This window comes from Mauremys mutica, chromosome 3 (assembly GCF_020497125.1).
Source record: "Mauremys mutica isolate MM-2020 ecotype Southern chromosome 3, ASM2049712v1, whole genome shotgun sequence".
Lineage (NCBI taxonomy): Eukaryota > Metazoa > Chordata > Testudines > Geoemydidae > Mauremys > Mauremys mutica.
Window position 1 is genome coordinate 139,771,035 of NC_059074.1, and position 21,453 is coordinate 139,792,487.

The 21,453-nt window shown below is 39.6% G+C and overlaps 1 protein-coding gene across 2 annotated transcripts in view; it reads right to left on the reverse strand.

The window, feature by feature from the left end:
- Window positions 1-18,753, reverse strand: part of AKT3 (AKT serine/threonine kinase 3) — a 265,481-nt gene extending 246,728 nt beyond the window's left edge. For both annotated transcript variants that reach the window (XM_045008484.1, XM_045008483.1), the window contains exon 1: window positions 18,603-18,753. In XM_045008484.1, coding sequence (XP_044864419.1) covers window positions 18,603-18,648 — 46 coding nt within the window. In that variant the 5' untranslated portion in view covers window positions 18,649-18,753. The remainder of the gene's footprint in view (window positions 1-18,602) is intronic.
- Window positions 18,754-21,453: the final 2,700 nt, after the last annotated feature.

The following is a 21,453-nucleotide window of genomic DNA, read 5'->3' on the forward strand; positions in this document are numbered from 1 at the left end:
TTGAAATGAAGGTGAACTAGAGGGAACAATCAATTTCCAACTCAAGATACATCTCTACTGTAGACAAACCAGTAGTATCAGTAGTATACAGCACAGCATATGCCTCTGGAAGCCCCTTACAACTCTGGAGGCAATTGTTCCAAGGTTCAGTCCCCTCCATTTCCAACCCCTCAGCCTTCAAAAATAGCTATAGGAGCACCTCTGTTGTGCATACTCTCACAAATACTTATTCATGGAATTAGTTATAATGGTTTTACCTTCCACAAACACTTTTGTAAAAAAAAAAAAAAAAAAACCTTGCTTACCTGAATATTCATAAACAAACAAAAGGCAGTTCAAACTCCAACAAAGCAAAGAGGTGGATTTTATTCAGAATACTAGTTTGTGCAGTGTTTCTGCGGTATTCATCAAGTATTGATGGTGGGACTATGATAGAGAGGGAAGAGGTGCGAGGGGGAGGGATAGCTCAGTGGTTTGAGCATGGGCCTGGGTTGTGAGTTCAATCCTTGAAGGGACCATTTAGGGATCTGGGGTAAAAATCTGTCTGGGGATTGGTCCTGCTTTGAGCAGGGGGTTGGACTAGATGACCTGAGGTCCCTTCCAACCCTGATATTCTAGGATTCTATGACTGGAAGTCAAGAGACCTGGGTTCTATTCCAGGCTCTGCCCTTGACTTGTTTTATGACATTTGTCAAGTCAATTTCCCCCCCTCCATGCCTTCATTTCCCCCTCTGTAAATTGGGGATGTTACCTCCATTGTAAAGCACTTTGAGATTTAGAGATGAAAAACACTGTAAGAGTTAGGCTTTGCTGCTGTTATTATCTTACTGTATTTCTTCTCTCTTTACTCATCGTCCTCATTAACATATGGCAACTCTACCACTATTTAATAATTTTTGCTATTAAATACAGATTAGAATAAAAAATTAAACCAGATGAAACAAAACAAACTTATCAGGAGACACTCAGAATTAAGTACTATTAGCTGAGACAATTAGAAAAAAGAATTTTGTTTCTACTTTGTGTAACAGATGTTCAAGATAGTCTATTTAAATTTCTCTTTGTTAGAGGTGTGTTAATCTACTCAAATAATTCAGACAATCTGCAAACAAGATATCTGACAGGTTGTGAACAACAGTCAATTAGTAGCATAACTTCTGAAACTATTTTTTCAAAGACATCCTCCTCCCCCCAAAAAATACCAAACTAGGTCTTTAACGTACATTTCCAAAATTAAAATCTCTTTGGCCTTTGCATAATTTCAAAGCCTTGCCTAACAAATTCTTCAATACTTTTCCAGGTTTCATAGTGAAAGTACAGAACACTGAGAAGGCAGTAAACCAGTTGTATCTGAGATAACAAATTCAATTAATATTTTGAATCAATGGGTTTATTCCAATAATTCATCTTTGACAGTAGATACAGCAGGAAGTTTTTCCACACAGCTATAAACTTAAAATCTGATGGCATGTAAACTGCTCATTTAAATTTTTAAAACTGCACAGCGTTAGTATTAATCTCAGAATTAGTGATCTTTGCAATACTGAATCGATCACTGGATAAATTAACAGTTATTCAATATTAATTTCTATCCCATAAGCTCTCATTGTTAGAAATATTAAACACACTGTCTTCCAGAAGACCATTATTTAAGAATATCTAGCATTGTAGTGCTATGGCATCGTGACAGACTTTTTTTTATGTAAAGGAAGAAAAAGAGGGGGGGAAAAAACAGTATCATTACAATACACACATTACAAAACAACTCTCTCATTACCAGAAAACTTCTCCAGGCTCCAAGGAAGTATGAAGGAGTATCTATCATTCATCCCATGTTGGTTTTGTTAAATTATAAGCATGGATATATATTGAAATACTGCCTTCAGAAAAAAAATAAAAAATGCATGAAAACAATCAAGGTAAATCCTCACTCCTAGTAAGAGAAAAGCTTAAGGATTTCTCTAGTGATAGGAATATACAAAAGAATTAATTCTGCTAACCAAAACACAAAGGCACTGATGCCCTCAAGATCGCACACACTTCAAGGAAAGACATTATTACGGCTGTCAATTAATTTCAGTTAACTCACATGATGAATCACAATTAATTTTTTTTAGTTAAATATTGCAGTTTTAATCGCACTGTTAAACACTAGAATACCAATTGCAATTTATTAAATATTTTTTATTTTTTCTACATTTTCATATATATTGTATTCTGTGTTGTAATTGAAGTCAAAGTGTATATTATTTTTATTACAAATATTTGCACTGTAAAAATGGTAAACAAAAGAAATAGTATTTTTCAATTCACCTCATACAATGCAATCTCTGTCTGTAGTGCAATCTCTGTCGTGAAAGTGCAACTTACAAATGTAGATTTTTTTTGTATTATATAACTACACTCAAAAACAAAACAATGCAAAACTTCAGAGCTTACAAGTCCACTCAGTCCTACTTCTTGTTCAGCCAATCGCTCAGACAAACAAGTTTGTTTACATTTACAGGAGATAATGCTGCCCACTTCTTATTTACAATGTCACCAGAAAGTGAGAACAGGCATTTGCATGGGACTTTTGTAGCCAGCATTGCAAGGTATTTACGTGCCAGATATGCTAAACATTCATATGCCCTTTCATGCTTCAACCACCATCCCAAAGGACATGATTCCATGCTGATAACGCTCATTAAAAATAATGCATTAAATTTGTGACTGAACTCCTTGGGGGAGAATTGTATGTCCCCCTGCTCTGTTTTATCCACATTCTGCCATATATTTCAAGTTATAGCAGTCTCGGACGATGACCCAGCAAATGATGTTCATTTTAAGAACACTTTCACTGCAGATTTCACAAAATGCAAAGAAGGTACTAACGTGAGATTTCTAAAGATAGCTACAGCACTCGACCCAAGGTTTAAGAATCTGAAGTGCCCTCCAAAATCTAAGAGGGACGAAGATGCTTTCAGAAGTCTTGAAAGAACAACACTCCGATGTGGAAGCTACAGAACTCGAACCACCAAAAAAGAAAATCAACCTTCTGCTAGTGACATCTGACTCAGATAATAAAAATGAACATGCGTCAGTCCACACTGCTTTGGACTGTTATCAAGCAGAACCCGTCATCAGCAAGGATGCATGTCCTCTGGAATGGTGGCTGAAGCATGAAGGGACATATGAGTCTTTAATGGATATGGCATATAAGTATCTTGCGCCAGCTACAACAGTGCCATTAAACGCCTGTTCTCGCTTTCAGGTGACATTGTAAATAAGAAGAGAGCAGCATTATCTCCCATAAATGTAAACAAACTTGTTTGTCTGAGTGATTGGCTGAACAAGAAGTAGGACTGAGTGGGCTTGCAGGCTCTAAAATTTTACATTGTTTTGTTTTTGAATGCAGTTATTTATTTATTTTTTTTTACATAATTCTACATTTGTAAGTTCAACTTTCATGATCAAGAGATTGCACTACAGTACTTGTTTTAGGTGAAACGAAAAATACTATTTCTTTTGTTTTTTTACTGTGCAAATACCTGTAATCAAAAATAAATATAAAGTGAGCACTGTAAATTTTGTATTCTGTGTTGTAATTGAAATCAATATATTTGAAAATGTAGAAAACATCCAAAATATTTAACTAAATGGTATTCTATTATTGTTTAACAGTGCAATTACTCATGCGATTAATCATGATTATTTTAATCGTGTAATTAATCATAATTATATTTAAAAAATTGTGAGAAATTAGGTACCCTCCAATAATGAAACCACAAACACATAATCAAGATAAAGTAAGGAGTGCAAAGGACTGGGCCACTTAACTCAAAAGAGTAAGCACACTTTACTTGGTCTCTTCATTTTGAATCAAAGGAAGGATGATCCAGTGGTTAGGGCACTAACCTAAAACTTAGAAAACCTAGATTCAAGCGCCATCACAGACTGCCTGTGACATCTTGGGTAAATCACAATAAACTGAGGCATAGGGAGACCATCTACGAAATGGGCATAACAGTACTTTCCTACCTCACCAGGGTGTTGTGCGGAAAAATACACTGAGTATCATGAGGTGCTCAGATACTATGGCATAATATGACCCATACAAACAGAAGACAGAAGTAGTAAAAAATGCATAGTAAAAACATGGACAGAATGCCATATCAAAAATACAGAACTGCCTGGCATATTATTTTGAATGGAAAAAAGTCGACTTGGCTCTTATTGCCAACATGCCTCTTGAAAGATTAACACTAAGGCTCAAAGTCAAAGAAATGTTGACCTTACACGCTTGGGAAACAGGATGACCTAATATCACAGTTTCAAACTAAATACATACATACGCACACTTTCAAATCTAGTTTGTGAGTTGTCTCACTGGGATGGATAGAATTTTTTTAAAATTCATGAAATTTATTTTAAAGTTTGAATTTTATTGATCCTCCCAGGTAAAGTTACTGGTTTCAGAAATTTAAAATAAAAAACCTTTTCTATTTAAGAAAATTCAACACACTGGAATCTAGTGGCACTAACGAGGTTTATTAATTGATTAAAGACTATACTGACACTTCATAACTATGTTCTATTTTGCACTTAAAGCATGAATTCAACCTCGTTATGTATGAAAAAATACAGTGCATCCTCCTCAAACTCTACACACTTTACTCCTTGGAGACAGAATGAATTTTCTGAGAACTTAAACTAGCTAACAAATTTACCTTATGGGTTAAAATTAATTTAAAAAGGATTCTTAAAAAATGGAAATTTAGCATCTGTGATAGGGTTTTTTTTGTTGTTTTTGTCCCAAATATGTTTTAATAATGGGATAATAGAGACTCTTAAAACTTTCCATATACTTAAATTAAATAAAAGCTTGTGAATGAGTTATACCTGAAGAAATTAAGTTGCAATTAACCAGTTATTATGACTATTGGAGGGTACAGACAGGGTCAAGTTAATACTTCAGCTAACTAACTTTCAGGTAAATTTATCTGAACAGACTATATACCACCACACACTTCTATACTGATATAATTGCACCCACACTATTGATTGTGCCTGTTAAATGTGCTGTTTTTTTAGCTGATACAGTTAATTTGGTGTAAAAAACCTCTGTGTAGTGCAAGCCCTCAGTCTGCCACTTAAAAGGACAGTTCAGCGTAACCAAAACACAAACACTAAAAAATGGAAATCAAATATTAACACATTATCCAAATCACTTCCGAAGTATTTTGCAATATAAAATCATTTAAAAAATTATTCCAGGATCAGGGCTTGGATCCAGAAACTTCATATCTAGTCCAAACCTCTTCCATTTCAGGTACAGGAGTAAATGATGGAGGGAAAGAAAGCTGTTATCCTGTGTCCAGATCACCCAGGCAGGGAGACAACACACATTACCAATGGCTTGCACAGGTAGTTGTCAAACAGCACTGGAACATAAGGCATGAAGGATTATTGGTTTCTATTCCTGGCTCTGTGATTAAACTGTCTCTGAGTTACAGACACTGCTGGGAAATGTAACACACCCTGATTGCATAGTCTGCAGGAAATGAACCTGGGACCCATTGAGCTGTAGGACCAGAAATCACAGCATGGAGGCAGCAGTTGAATAATAAACTTCTGGTTGTGGTTTAGCCACTAGAGAGTGACAGAGCCACACTGTTAGTATGAATTACAAAAGTACCTAATTTAGCAAGTTCCTTCTGAAAAGCTGTGGGGGTAAAGCAGGTAAGAGCTGTATTATAAGCCTGTTTCTATTCCCAGCTCTGACTAAAGTAACCTTCTGACAGGTCTCATTATCTTATCTTGGAATGGATGGACACAAGTTACTTCCCAAGGTACCAGTACGTGGCCTTGACTCATAATAAGAGTTATGAGGAACACAGAAATATTAACAGCAGTCAACAGAAGAGGAAGGACTAGAACTCAAGTTTCTGTGCTTCCAGTTTAGTGCTCTTTCCCTAAATTACAGGGCATTGTGGGGCAGAGGGGAAAGTCTCTCACTCATTTGGTTTTCCCCAAGTCCTGGGAAGACTGAAGTTTTTCCATCAAGTAACTTCCCACAGCAAAGGCAACATCATTTGCAATAAGTTTCCAACAGTTTGCAACATTGGGTTTATTTGTGAAGTGACACTACTTTGAGAGAGAGGATAAACCTCATAATAGGATAGAGAGGATATGCTGCACTTAAACTATAAGTTACTCAGTGTGTTGAGTATCTGGGTTAGATCTGGAGTGCTTAGAGAACAGTTTCAATTCTCCATAAATCCCTTTGGACCAACCAGAGTTACTCAGAATTCAACTGCAGTACCTACCACCACAATTATCAGGTAGTTTCCTTTAAATCAGCATTTTCAAAAGTGCAGAAGACATATAAATGAAGATGGGTAAACCTTTAGCAACACATGGCAGAACTGGGGAGGGAGAGAAGGCACAACTCGTTTTGCTTTCTTGAATGGGGACTGATCTTTGAAAAGTTTGGGAAACTTCTTTAATTTGACTGAAATTTTCAAAATTTTCCATCTGAGATGAATTCCACAATGTCTGGAGAAAGTAAGTAGCTATTCCAGTCTGACCGTGTTACACAATTTCAGAGAACAAGCATATGCTCTCACAGTCGCAAAATATATAGAGAGCTATTGAGGAACAAAAACAGATAAAAGCTATAATCTCCTGAGCCAAGAGAAACAGATTCATTAGATGTAACCAATCTTTTCTCAGAGCCTTCAAAAAGAGCAACCAAAACATATGACCTCTTATCCTCAAACATAATTCAAGGGTATATTGTTAGTGCTCTCCTTCACACACAGAATTGACAGGTTTTCCTTTTTGTTCTCTGGGCACTATAGCCAAATTAAAATTAAGGGAGGTCTGATTCAAATGGAATTTGGTAACTAACTTTGGTAATAAGTGCCGTACTATTTTGACTCATTCATGATAAAGTTTCAGGCAGGGAAGTCTAAATAAAATGGAGTATCTTTCCAATCACCCTCTTGGCTGATCAGAAAGCATACTTAAGTTGCAAAAGTGAGATGCCACTCACACTAGATTCTCCAAATGTTCAAAATAGAATCATGCATGCTCTGCTTGGGTTGGCTCCTCTTTTGGAGGATCTTGGATGCCTCACAGAGCTCCTTAGGCTCTGCTCCCACTTTGTGGGACTCAGATGCTCCACTGGGCTCTGTGGAGCTTCTCAGGCTTGGCTACCCCTTGGTTTTCTTCCCTCTTGCTTGTTGTCTCCATGTCTCTGATCAGGGAAAAAATAAGTGATTATATTTTCATAAGCATCATCTACTCGGAGTGCCAAAATGAGAGTTCATTTACAGTAAACAGTGCAGATCTACACTAACAGACTAGTCCAGGGATCGGCAACCTTTGGCACACTGCCCGTCAGGGAAATCTGCTGGTGGGTCGGGATGGCCGCCGCTTCCCGCAGCCCCCATTAGCCTGGAACGGAGAACCGCAGCCAGTGGGAGCTGCAATCAGCTGAACCTACAGACGCTGCAGGTAAACAAACCGTCCCGGCCCACCAGCAGATTTCCCTGATGGGCCGTGTGCCAAAGGTTGCCGATCCCTGGGCTAGTCTATAATTTAGTAACCTTAATTCTGGCATTTCTAATTTTTGACTGCTTGATTTTACAGACTTAACATAGTTTTTTTTATATGCAATTTCCTAGATTTAAAAAAAAAATCAAACTGAAAAAAACAAAAATTTGATCCTGTGGAACTATATATACTCACATCAGTAGAGTTAAAAAAAAGGTTACTAGCCTTGTGCAATAACTGATTCTTCAAGATGTCTGTCCCTATAGGTGCTCCAGTTCAGGTGCAAATGTGCCTCTTGAGCCCCCAGAGATTTTCCATTAGTGTCTTTTCGGCCCACACATGTGCTCTATGCCACGTAGTGCCACACTCCGAGCATATATAAGGCTGCATGGGTGAACCTCCCTCAGTACCTTCTTTATCCAATGTTCAACAAGAATAGTCCGAAGTACAGGGAAAAGGTAGGTAGTGGAGCACCCAGAGGGACATACATCTCAAAGAACCAGTTACAACCTGAATAACCTTTTGTTCTTCAAATAGCGTTCCTACGGTGCTCCATTTCTGAGCAGTATCCTCAAAGGGAGAAGGGAGCTTCTAAATCAAGTCCAAGACTGAAGACAGTACAGAAAAAACAAGTGCAGCATCAGATCTGACGCTGTGAATCAAGTCGCACAGTGTTTAGAAAAGGTATGCACTGAAGCCCATGTAGCATATCTCAGGCACTGGAATGTTTTTGAGTAATGCTGTGAAAGTTGCTTAAGATCTGATAGAGTGTGCTATAATCGGCTGGGGAGGCAACACATCAACTGAACCATAGCAAACAGTAATACCCCCAGAGATCCATCTCAGCAGTCTCTGTGAAGAGACTGTGAACTCTATATTTCTGAGATGGAGGCAAAAGTCTAGATAATTTCCAAAACTGCTGGGTCCTATCCAGATAAAAGGCCAATGCCAATTATATATCTTATATATGAAGGGAAGTCTTCCAATGAGATTGATGTGGTTTAGGAAAAAATATCCATAGATGAATAGGCTGATTAAGAAGGAAATCTGACAGCACCTGGTCGTAGGGAGACCATGTTCTTGAAAATATTGTAAAGGGGGGGAGGTGTCTGCCATCAAGTCTCCAACTTCTCCAACCCTGCAGGCTGATGTGATAGCTACTAGAAAGGCTGTCTTCATAGAAAAGTGAAGCTAGGAGCAGGAAGCCACAAATTCAAATAGAGTCCCATAAGGTATCTAAATACCAAGCTGAGATTCCCAAGGCAGAATAGGATCCTTAACCTGGGGTAGAGAGTCCCCAGACTCTTAATAAATCTCAAGGAGATAGAATGCACAAAAACAGAAGAGGAATGAAAAGCTGATATCACAGCAAGATGAACCTTAATCAAGCTAATTGATAAACCCAATTTTTTTTAATCCATCAGATAATCCAAGATGGCTGAAGGCAGAAAAGGTTCATGCACAAGGTGGTGATGGTGACACTAGTGGTTGAATCTCTTCCATCTCTAAGGTAAGTAATTTGAATTAACTCCCCTATAGTGTTTAGTAATACTTGTACTTCTGTTCAGCAGGTGGATTCTAATCCCATGAACCACCTAGGAACCATGCTTGGAGGTGGAGGATCCCATGTTGGGGTGAAGAACATGATCCACATCCTCTGAGAGAAGAAGAGGAACTGTCGAAAGCTTGAGCACCGATTGGACAAATAAGTAAAACAGGTAAGGATACTATGCTTGCCTTGGCCAGGTCAGTACTATGAGGATAATCCTGGTCCTGTTTTGCCTGATCTAATTCTAAGAGTGATGAACAAGAGGTGTGGGAGGGAATGCATAGAACAGGAAGTAGAAAGGTGTCTCTCAAAGAGATAACCTACTCATCCTCTTAAGCAGAGTAAGGAGCATTTTCTGATACTAGAAGTGACAAATAGGTCCACCTATAGAAGTCCTCACCTCTGGCATATCTCATGAAGGAACTGAGAGTCCAACACCCATTCAGAGTCCTGGGAGAAGTGCCTGCTGAGCCTATTGGCTGTGACATTCTGGACTCCAGTAAGGTAAACAGCTGAGGTCTGAATCTGATGGTCTATACACCAGTTCCATAAATTTTTATCTTCAGTGCACTTGCTCCTCCCTGTTTGTTGATCTAGAACATGCAAGCCACATTGTCAGTAATGATTCTAACTGATTTGCCCTTGATAAGGGGCAGGAACTGAAGGCAAGCATTTTTGACTACCCTGAGTTCCAGCAAGTCGATAAGGAGACTACTTTTCTGAGGTGAGCATCTGCCTGAGTTGTGTGAGTGTGTACAGGTGTGCTTCCCACCTTAACAGTGATGCATCCATTGTCTCAGTTATTTTTGGAGCTGGGCAGATGAAAGGAACACCTAGGCAGAAATTGTGTTGATATTTCCACCAACCCAGGGACTTCTTCACCTAGAGGGGAACTATAACCTGTTTGTCCAAGCCACCTCCGGTTAAGAAACAGGTCCTCCTGAACCAGCCCTGAAAAGTGGCAGAGGTGTAATCTTGCATGCTCAGTCACAAAGGTGCAAGCTCCCATATAATCCAGGAGCTGCAAACAGTTCCTTACTGTACTACAGGGGCTTCCTTGAATTGTCCTGACCAGATTCAACAAAGTTATGAATCTGTCTATGAATCAGGGAAGGCAGGCCCTGGCTGCCAAAAAAATCCAACTATCCCCCCTATAAATTGTATTCTCTGTACAGGGGCTAACTTGGACTGCTTTATGTTCAGCTGCAGACCCAACTCTGGGAAGAGGGAGAGAACTGTCTAGATGGAAGTTAGTACTTCTTTGTAGGATTGGCCCTTGAGTAGCCAGTCATTGAGATACAGAAGACTAAGATTGCTTCCAGAAAGTAAGCAGTTACTACCACTAAAACCTTAGAATATACCATGGGGTCAAAGAGAGGCCGAAGGGAAGTACCCGGTATTAAAAATGATGCTGGCCAACGGTGAAGTGCAGATATCTCTTGTGTGCAGGATGTATCACTACATGGAAACAGGCATCCTGTAGATCGAGGGCCAAAAAACAATCTCATATCGCTAGAGAAGGCATTACCGCTGCTAGAGTCACCATCCAGAACTTCTGTGCATTTACAAAGTTGTTCAGTTGTCTTAGATCTAAGATCAGCCTCCACCCTTTGTTCTTTGGCATGAGAAAATACTTTGAGTAAAACTTTCCTCCCGTGAGGAAATGAGACTGTCCCTATTCCTACTAAACAAAGGAGGGCTCGTACTTCTTCACTCAGTATAGTCTTCTGAGAGGGGTCCTTGAAAAGGAATGAGAGGCATAAAGTGCAAGATGTAGCCCTATGTTATAACCTCCATTACCCACTTGTCTGTTATACACTGCCAGACCTGTTGGAAATGGGAAAGGCAGTCTCTAAAAGTGGGGAGGTGGGCAAAGGGTTGCAATTTGCAAACTAGAGTGAGGAAGTCATCAAGCCCTCGACCAATGTGCCAAAATTGCTGTTTTGATTATGACTGGGTACTGGCTGAAGGAGGATGGGAACCTCTTTTCCTCTGGGATCTCTTTCTTTTTCTAGCAGATTCAGTGATTTTGTCAAAACCAGATAACTGAGCCAGGCATGATCTCTGAGCAATCTGAGACTTACTAAATCTAAACTTGTTTGTGGGGTGTGTATACCCAAAGACCTCAGTATAGCCCCGGATGTCCTTCAGCATGTGCAGGGACTCATCCATAGTTCTCGGAAGAGCTTCTGACCATCAAATGGGAAGTCCTCAACTGTATTTTGAACCTCTCTTGGGAATCCCGACAATTGGGGCCACAATGCCCTGCATATGACAAATGCTGTGAGGATGGATCTAACAGCAGTGTCTGTGGCAACCAAGGACACTAGGAGAGAGGTTCTGGATAATAACTGACTCTATTTAATGATGGCCTGGAAGTTTTCTCTATGTTCCTATGGAAGATATTCAATATAGGTAATTCGTGTAGTCATACTTGGCCATGATCACCTCATAGTTTTTTATCCAAAATTGAAGGGACACGGATAAGTAGGTGTTTCATCCAAAAAGGTCCAACCTTTTCTGGTCTACATGTTTACAGCATCCGCCACCAGGAAATTAGATGGGGAGGGATAGCTCAGTGGTTTGAGCATTGGCCTGCTAAACCCAGGGTTGTGAGTTCAATCCTTGAGGAAGCCACTTAGGGATCTGGGGCAAAAATTGGTCCTGCTACTGAAGGCAGGGGGCTGGACTAGATGACCTTTCAAGGTCCCTTCCAGTTCTAGGAGATTGGTATATCTCCAATTATTAGAACACAATAATTCTAAGTCCCTGGTGGGGACGTATTTCTTGACAGCCTATTTACAAGTTAGCAATACGATGGCAAGAATTGGCTACACAGTCTTTGCTAGATCCAGGAATGCTTCATTAATGGGTAGAGCAACCTGAGTGTGTGTTGCCAAGTGAAAAATGTCCAGGAGCTTGTGAGACGAGTCTAACCTGCTCAAACAATATCTGGAGGGTGTCGGACATCTTTTCAAGGTCCTGGAATTGACAAAAATTGTCAGCCTTCAACTGTGGAGGCATGATTACCTCGTCTGGAGACAAAGACGAAACAGAGGTTTGATGGGCAGCCTCTTTGGGAACTGCGACCAGTGGGAGCTGCGGGGGTGGTTCCTGCAGGTAGAAGCAGCACACAGAGCTGCCTGGCCATGCCTCCACCTAGGAGCTGAGTGAGGGGGATGCTGACACTTCTGGGGAGCCCCCCCAGGTAAGCACCATCCAGAGCCCGCCTCACCCTGTCCCATATCCCAACCTCCTGCCCCCTCTCACACCCAAACTCTGCTGCGTGGGGGGGGGGGTGCAGGGGTCCGAGACTGCCCCAGCAGCAGCCGGTGCACCTGGCACAGGGTCTGCCTGAGCTTCCCCTGAGCCAGGTGCACCAGCCACTGCAGAAGTCAAGGAAAGTTACGGAATCAGTGCCTTCTATGACAAACTCACAGCCTTAACTATAAACACTAAGCTGAGTAAACAACTACAAAATATGCTGAGACATGCACAAGGCAGAAAAACTACAGCTTTATCTCAGGCCAAGGAAGTAGAGAAGGAATTGAGGGCGGTTTACCTGTGAAGCCCTCTACACCTTGAGGCACAGCACGAGGTTGTATAGTGTGTGCTTGCAGGCTGAATGGACACAGATAACAGACAATCTCCTATCAAAGGCTCAAGAGGTGCATGTGCACATGACGTGGAGCACCCACAGTGACACTACTTGAAGAAGACCTTCTAGATCCACAACACAGACCTCTGCCACTTGAATAAACAGAATAACCTACTTCCGGAGCTCTCACTCCCGCACCTGCAAATATCTCTGCACAGCAATTAATGCTGCCCCAAATCAATTCTGTCCCCTCAGGCACTCATCAATTCTGCCCCCACATTAGAAGGGATTTTCTCCAGGCAGGGCTGAAATCCATCAGGGATATGAAAGTTCTCTCATCTTTGCAAGACTGGCTCCTGTCCAGGCTGAAATCCTGTGACATGCAATCATTACAGGAAGATAAGGCACACACTTTGTCACTGGGTTTCACAGCTGTTTGCTGGCTGCAGAAAAATGCGGAGAATCAGCAATCCTGGGTTCTATTCCAATTTCTGAGGGGAGTATATCTAGTGGTTACACAGACCTTTCTGCCCCAGCCCGCCCATCCTATCACTGTTCCTGTCCCAGTTCCTCCCCCTCCTGCTGCTTCATGTCCACAGTTGTAACATTCCCTACCTCAGCTCCATGCCCAGGCCCCATATGCCCTAGCTCGTCAGCCACCCTCAGTCCCAGTTTTCCACATCCCAGTCTCCCCATTACCACCTAGCTCCTCATCACAGCTCCTCATTTTCAGGCTGTTTCCTCTTTCCCCTCTTCATTGCATGGGCAATGGCACAGGAAGCATTAACGGCAGAGGAGAGAGTCTCTCCCTACTCACAGTTCCAGTTTTTGGCAACTGGACAAGCAATACAGGAAAAGTCCTGCTCAGCCCCTGAAAACCTGGGATGAAGCATTCTCAGTACAAAAGAAATCTTTGGAGAATATAACTCTCAAAACTCAAAGTATCTGCAGTTTACGCGTGCTCAGCAATTTTGTTCACTTAATTTGGATGAATTATCACAGAAACGGCAAAAGGCACATCCCTGACACAAGGATGACCTCTTCCCAACTTCTGAGACCCTGCTCCTGAAAATGTAGGCAGTACAGCTTCTCAATTCAATGGCTATAAAAAAAAATTATGTTGAGGTTTCCCTGAGACCTCTTCCACTTTTTTTAGATTTAACTTACTCTTTCAGTGCCTGGAAACCTTCTCACATTTAAACCCTTCCAATACCAATGCTAAACTGCTGGGTGCGATCTTTGGCAGTAAAGCTACACATTCACAGCAGCACTATGTTGAGATGCCCTCCAAGGCTTCTTTTCCCTGAACTTTCTGAGAACTCAGTTCAACTCCAGATTTTGTCACTCAGATTTTTATTTGGCATACAGCAAAGCTATGTTGAGTTGATCAGACTCAAGGAGTACTGGATGGGTACAGGGCATACCACACATCCAAAGTTACACAGAAACCTCCTTTACATACATTTACAAATTACATTTTCTATCCATTGCATTACACGTTTTGGGGGTAGCGTGGTTACTTCGTAGGAATCAAACCCTATATAGCATACTCTGTCTATGCACTGTCCGTGTATGACTTAATCTTTACTTCATCTTTCATTTCAGGCTTATCTTGTCCATTGTAAATGATTCCCTGGATATTCCCCCTTAGGCAAACATTCTGTGTTAGCTTACTTGCTATATACCTCTCTTAATTAGCACAGACATTCTGCTTCCAGCCTGGCTGATCCATTTACCTCGCTAACCTTGTCTCCCAAGAAATGAGGCCTCACCCATGTCTAATTACTCATGTCAAGCAAGGCCTAAAACATATTTTTCTCTAACATGTTCTGAGAAGAGAGAAACCATTTTTACTGGAATATTCAAAAAAAAATTTAAGTGAGACAAACACTCAGCATGGAAAATTTCAGTCCAAATGGTTGAAGTTTGCTGAAGTTACAAGCAACTGAAAGCAGAGTCTCATAATGGAGAGCACTGGGCCACCTAACTATAGGCATCGCTATCTATGCTGTCTCTAAACAAGAACAAAAAGTCTCACATTGTTCCAAAATAAATTAAAACGAAGGGAAAAAAATAGGCCGTCAAAATGTCTTTATTTACAAAAGAGGAAAGAAATATTAACCAAATTATCAGAAAAATGCCAATTAAAGAGGCCTTGCTTCAAAAAATAATCACCAGAAATAATTTTTTTTGCTGATTTCAGATTCTTAAATACTCAGTAAAATATTAAATTTCATTTTTCATATCCTAGTCCTTTTCTGATCCCAACAGTCAATAAAAAACATACCATGCATTTACAGATTCAATGCCATAGTTCATGAGACTTCAAAAATTATGGTGGAGGCTTCCTGCTGTGTAATTAACAGTCAATCAGCTTGTCAAATTCATTCCTCCTAAGCGTATAGTAACTTACCTTTAAAGTCATATTACGAATAAAATTCTCAAAACAAAAAGGCAAATATCTACATTAAGCAACCAATTTCTGAGGGAAATTCAGAATGTAAAGTATTAATTACTGTGAGAACCAAACAAATTATCTTGTGTGTTCCAGACCTGAAAATATGCCATGTTAGACAAGATTCAGTTTACCACATCTTTACCCGTAGTACATATTATACATTCCAGAATACAGTTTCTATAAGATCAGAGGTTCTCAAACTGTGGTCCAAGCTCCATTCAGGTGGTCTGCGGATAGTTCCCTCTAAGGTGCACACCTGGGCAGCCGCACACAAGAGAATGAAGGGCCACCCACCTAATTAGTGGAGCCGTGTAGGTGTGGCTCCACTAATTAGGTGTCTGGATCCTGGAGAAGACGCACATGTAAGGTGAGATGGCGGCCTTGAGGGGAAATAGGGGGTAGATGGGAGGGGGCGGTGGGGTGAAAAGAGGGGGTGGGGGGAATTTGGGACATGCAGGACTGCAGCGGCCAGAGACAGAAGCAACTTTCCCCACCTCCAGGGCTGCGGCTGCCGGGGAGAGACGGCCCTCCTTCCCAGCCTCAGCTCTGTGGCTGCTGTGGTGGGGGAGAGAGGTCACATCCATCGCATTAGAAAGGTAAGACTGCTGATATTAAAGTACGAGTTGTGTGCTTTTATCTGTAGAATAAAACAACATTAAGCTTTTTTTATATAGCGCTTTTATCCAATGCGCTTTACAATAGCTAGCTAATGGTACAAAAAACATTTGGAAAGATTAAATGGTGCGCCGAGACCCTCCGCAGTTTTCAAGTGGTCCACGAAAAAAAGAGTTTGAGAACCACTGTATAGGAGGAGGTTTAGGATTTTTTTTTTCAGCTTTTCCTGGTTTCAGTGACATTTAATGAAAATATGAGGTCACTATGCCAAATGACAGTCTTTCTCTCTGCACGCCATGCTATTTAGACAACCCATCTCATTGCTAAAATTAAAAGGTTATTCAGCACACAATATTCTTGGATTTAACTAGATTATGGAGCCATGATCCAGACAACCTTCTTGCAGTAAGAAGAGATGAGTCTCATTTGGAACTGTGTCTAGTTAAGGGCATGCCCAAAATATAGCAGTATATATCATGGGGAAATCTTGTTGCAAAGTATTACAAAGGTGATAACATATGATACAGCTATCCAACATTTCTAGTTTCCCACTTCAAGTAAAAAGCAAGTCCTCTTATTCTGAAACGGAACTAAATGAAGGAGTCAAATACAAAAATACTCATTCAGTTTACAGCTTTTTAATTAGCCTAGCTATATACTTTAGTCCATTGTTGCCGCTTGGTCAAAATATATAAACAAACGTGAGACACCACCAATAAAGGGAAGTTACTCCTCTGATTTACATATAATTATGCTATAAAGAAGCAGATACTGAAATACAAAAGAGCCCAAGCAAGCTAGTATTCCTAACCAGACAGAAAGAGATCTCTTTCTGATTATACCAATATCAGCTCCCCGAGTTCTTTCAGCACCAATTCAGATATTCTTATTTTGTAGTCTCCCCTACTTATACAAACTGGAGGACTGTGAGCATAAGCTGTTGAGTTTCATATTCATACTGGATAAACAAAGTCTTAATTTGATTCCTTAAGACACTTTAAACAAAAGGATGTTCTTTTATCTTAAGAGTTTCCAAATGGTCTTGTTCTTGAAAAATCACTGCTAGGATAACCTAAAGGTATTTAAACAATTAGAAGCCAAAACTGTTTCTGTTATCAGCAAATTATTTTACTGTTCTTCGGTTTTTTCTTCTTGCTACTTTTTTCAGTTGTGCTTTATCTGCGCTGTAGTTTTGCCAGATAAACAGTCATTACATTTGTTGTAAATAAGAAAATACTCACAATATAAAATAGGAAAAATGTTTTTAAGAAACCTTACTATAGTCATTAAAAAGGAAGTCATGGAGCAATACTACTTATGTGTCTTCTTTACTATCACTTGACTCGAATGCAGTGGGTCTCGAACTGTGGGTCAGGACCCCAAAGTGGCTTAAACTTGCTGGGGCCCTGGGCTTCAACCCTGGGCAGCAGGGTTCAGGTTACAGGCCCCCTACCTGGGGCTAAACCCATTGGGCTTTAACTTTGCCCTCCCTTCCCGTGTGGGCAGATGGGCTCGGGCTTTGGCCCTACCACCTGGGATACAGGGGCCTGAGCAGACTCAGGCTTCCGTCACCCCTCCTGGGTCATGTAATAATTGTGGTTGTTAGAAGGGGGTGCGGTACAATGAAGTCTGAGAACCCCTACTCTAATGTGTATTTTCTTCCAAGTGAGATAAAAGAACTTATGGGCTGTAAGCTTTGATTTTAACTGGAAGCTGCCACAGATTTGTGTAAACTGTGGCAGAGAGCAAAGACGCCAAAGTCAAGCTTAGGAAACGTTTTTAAAACTACACACTTTGATACTACAAATAACTAAAAACTTGGGAGTGATCTAAATATCCCCAAGCATGAATTAGTTCCCACCCTACTCAACCTGGTTACGTACATACATACACTAGTACCCATGTACACAACACAATAAAGATCTTTAACAACATATTCAGCATGGGAGCAGAAAAGAATTTTTGTGATGGAAAAGTTAAGCTTTGGACAAATCAGTCCATCCTCTCCTAAAGTGACTCCTTTGGGTTAGTTACAAAATGAAATTTGTAACTGCTAACAGCTACCAATTAAGTTATAACTACTTAAAAAGGGATCAGACAAAAAAAAAAACTAAGTATCAGCTTTAAATGGTCAGTTATACTTTAACTAATACGTGTGCTGAATTTAATTTATAAAACAAAAAAATTACTGAGATTAAATTAAACAGAAGCACATCTAAACATTTTTAAAGGCATTGTTTTCACATGCACTACCAATCAACTAAATGCCTAATCTTGCTATGGGCACATTTTAATACTAAGAAAATAATTTTAAACTGACCTCCAAGACAGAGATATTTCTTCACAGATTAGCAAAAGTTAAAAAGTAAACTTTATAAAAAAAAGTTTCTTAAAAATGCAAATGGCACAGCTCTAAATCAAAGATCAAGCACACTAACAGTCCTCAATCTGTGACATCACTCAATGACATTATAAACAGTCAACCCAAAAGCTAAATTTAATTCAATTAATACAAAATTGCTCTTTATTTTGGAAAACATTTGTAACTTTATTCCCATAGGCCCCAGTTCAGCACATGCTTGATCATTCAAATAGTCCCATTGACTTTTGCAGGACTCCTCACATATATACTACTAAGCACGTGCCTAACTGTTTGCATGATCAAGGTGTCAGTGCCCATGTAGTCTGGATTGTCGCATTAACAGAGAGAGAGGATACTTGCTATTAACTGGGAAAGAACATTACAGCAAAGTATTAGTCTTTTCATATTCCCAGCTGCAAAATATGGTTATTGAGAGCATGCTAGACTTTAGAAGAATTTTCTGTTTATATTTGGAACTTACCCCTCTTCTGAACCCAGCCTTCTTTCACAATGGTAACATCGCTCATGATGGCTCCACTCTGAGCCCTCAATTCAGAGAAAAGTTCTGTTGAATTATCAGCTTGAACGTTTGGCTTCTCTTCTGCTGCCTTTCCCAATCTCTACTGAGGAGTCAGCCTGGAAGGAAGTATTAGAGAAGGAATGAAAAGAGTTAAATTCTAACAGCTAAGTCTTTACAAATGTCTCTCATTGATTGACACATATTGAAAAAAAGGGCCTGTTAAAACAATTTTTGAATAGCACTATAAAGAAAGTACTTCTCTGGTCTTATGGCAGGTTTCAACAGCAAACAGAACTTAACTAAAATACAGTTGTTGCAAACAATGTTAAATAAACTATTATTACCTACACCAACTGTAGAATATAGAGTTCTGCCCATGTTTGGAAAGCAATTAACGGACACTGTCAATGGTTGGACCTACAGCACCTTTCCCTGTTTTCAGATGTTATCAGTGTCCATGTAATTCATAAGTGGTTCTATTTTTAAACTTTCAGTGCTCTTATGTTCTGTTTTTTATTTATTTAAAATACAGTGCCAAATGCACAGCACTCATGAAAAACGGCAAGAACACACATATACATTAGAAGAAAACTTATTTAAAGAAATATTTCAGTCTGAAGCCAATTAGGGATTATAAATGAGAAGTTACTTTTCCATGATTGCTGAAGTCTGTTTTTAACTGATTTGTAATTTTAACAAATATAAGGTTATAGAAATATTTCCATACCTTACCCAATCCAAACCCCTAAACACTTCGAAATTGAAGTAATTAGCAGAATCATATTGTCTACAAAACACCTCTTCTGTTAAAAAAAACATATAAAAAGCCTCTTAAGAGTTGTTGTTAGCACTCCCCCCCCCCCAAAAAAGGTATAATTTTAGGGCATGCAGAAGTACATATCTTCCCACAACTGTCAACCCAGTTTTTAGATGGTAGGGTAGAACTGAGCCTTATATACATAAGTGTCACTGTCAGAAGCCACACGTTTCCTCCTAAACACCTCCCTCCACAAGCCTGCACCACATTACAAGAGAGAGACTAAATCAAGGAGGGGGGAGAAAAGGAGGATTGCATAGAATATCAACTTCTCTGATAGTAGAGAGACATGCATGCGCATACCCCGCACACACAGGAGACAAAGGCTCTGGCACTGGGGGGAGCAGGTGGGGATAGAGACACTTTTTATTTATATATTTTTGTTTTATAAAACATTACTATCATTCACACTTAGTATAGAAACTAAGTGAATGTAAATGTGTGATAGACCCGTACATTGCACTGCTGCTCAGAGCCAGTTGGGAAAGTGAAGGGGGACAATATTTTCTGTGCAACCAGCAATGTGTCCCTTCCAATGTTTGGTTCAAAATTATACCACTGTAAATAACTTACATATACAACTGTAAATAACTTACATATACAGTTTCATGTTATTTATTATTTGATTTTTATTTCCTTTGTATAGATGCTGGAGGAAAGGTTATGTTTGAATCGATATTGTGCTGTAAAAAAATAAATTCTAGGTAATAATTGGAGATATACCAATCTCCTAGAACTGGAAGGGACCTTGAAAGGTCACTGAGTTGAGTCCAGCCCGCTGCCTTCACTAGCAGGACCAATTTTTGCCCCAGATTCCTAAGCCCCCTCAAGGTATTGAACTCACAACCCTGGGTTTAGCAGGCCAATGCTCAAACCACTGAGCTATCCCTCCCCCCATAATGACAAATATATCAGAGCTATCCCTCTGTCATAATGACAAATATATTTTCCTTACATATTAATTTATGACATGATAATATATAAATATCAAGTGTATTTAGTTTAACATTTTATGTTTTTCATATATTGTTTTTCAGAAATATACAGGTGGATTTTTGTTTTTTAATTTTCTTTCGTTCAGATACTACAATCATTGCTACACACTATAAGGCCCAAATCCTGCAAACTCTTACAATTGTGCTTAAATCTAACCATCTATACAAAAGCACTGGATCCCATATACTCTAGAAAAACACCTAAAACAGAAAGATTTTGTTTGGTTTGTTTGCACTCTTGCGGATGGCTTTATTTAACTGTAAGAACTTTCTTTAAGGTCAAAACAACAGATTCTCATCAGCTGACTCAAGGCTTTTAGATGCTGTTCTTTAATGTTCATATCTTTAAGCATTTAGGTTTCATTTTAGGTATTATTTAGGGTGATGAAGGGGATATATAGTTTTGCATTTCTGCAGCATTAACCTTAGTACACAAAGTTTATTAGTGATTTTCCTAGGTTATTTTATGATTTTGTACATGGCTCATGAGAGTTTTAATTTGTGCAATTCAGATTAGAGTTTTAAACTACTGTCTGAGAGAAGTGAAAAAACTATGAAGACATAACATTGTACATACAAAAAATATTTTTCAGGAAAACTCTGACTCCAGTTTCACTCTCACAGGAGACTTCCATCTATTCTTTAAGAAGACTGAGAAGCCATTATTATTACTACAATAAATAACAGTCACAGTAATATATCTTCTCATACGACATCTCCATTATTGGAGGTTTGCAACCATGGCAGCCTATTCTGTAAACCCCTCTGCTCATCTCTTTGTGAGCCAAAAGTCCTTTTGATCCACCCAAGATACCATACTGTCCATCCAAGATCTCTTTTTTTCCCTTCCTCTTTTTGTTCAGCCATAAACTTTCCCCTTCAGGGCCTGCAAACATGCATCACCCGCTGACCTACTTAAAAAAAATGTGCCCTGCAAATCAAACCTTTCTTTTCTTAAGATCTCTAACTAGTATTTGCTGAGTTCTTATCTCCAATACTT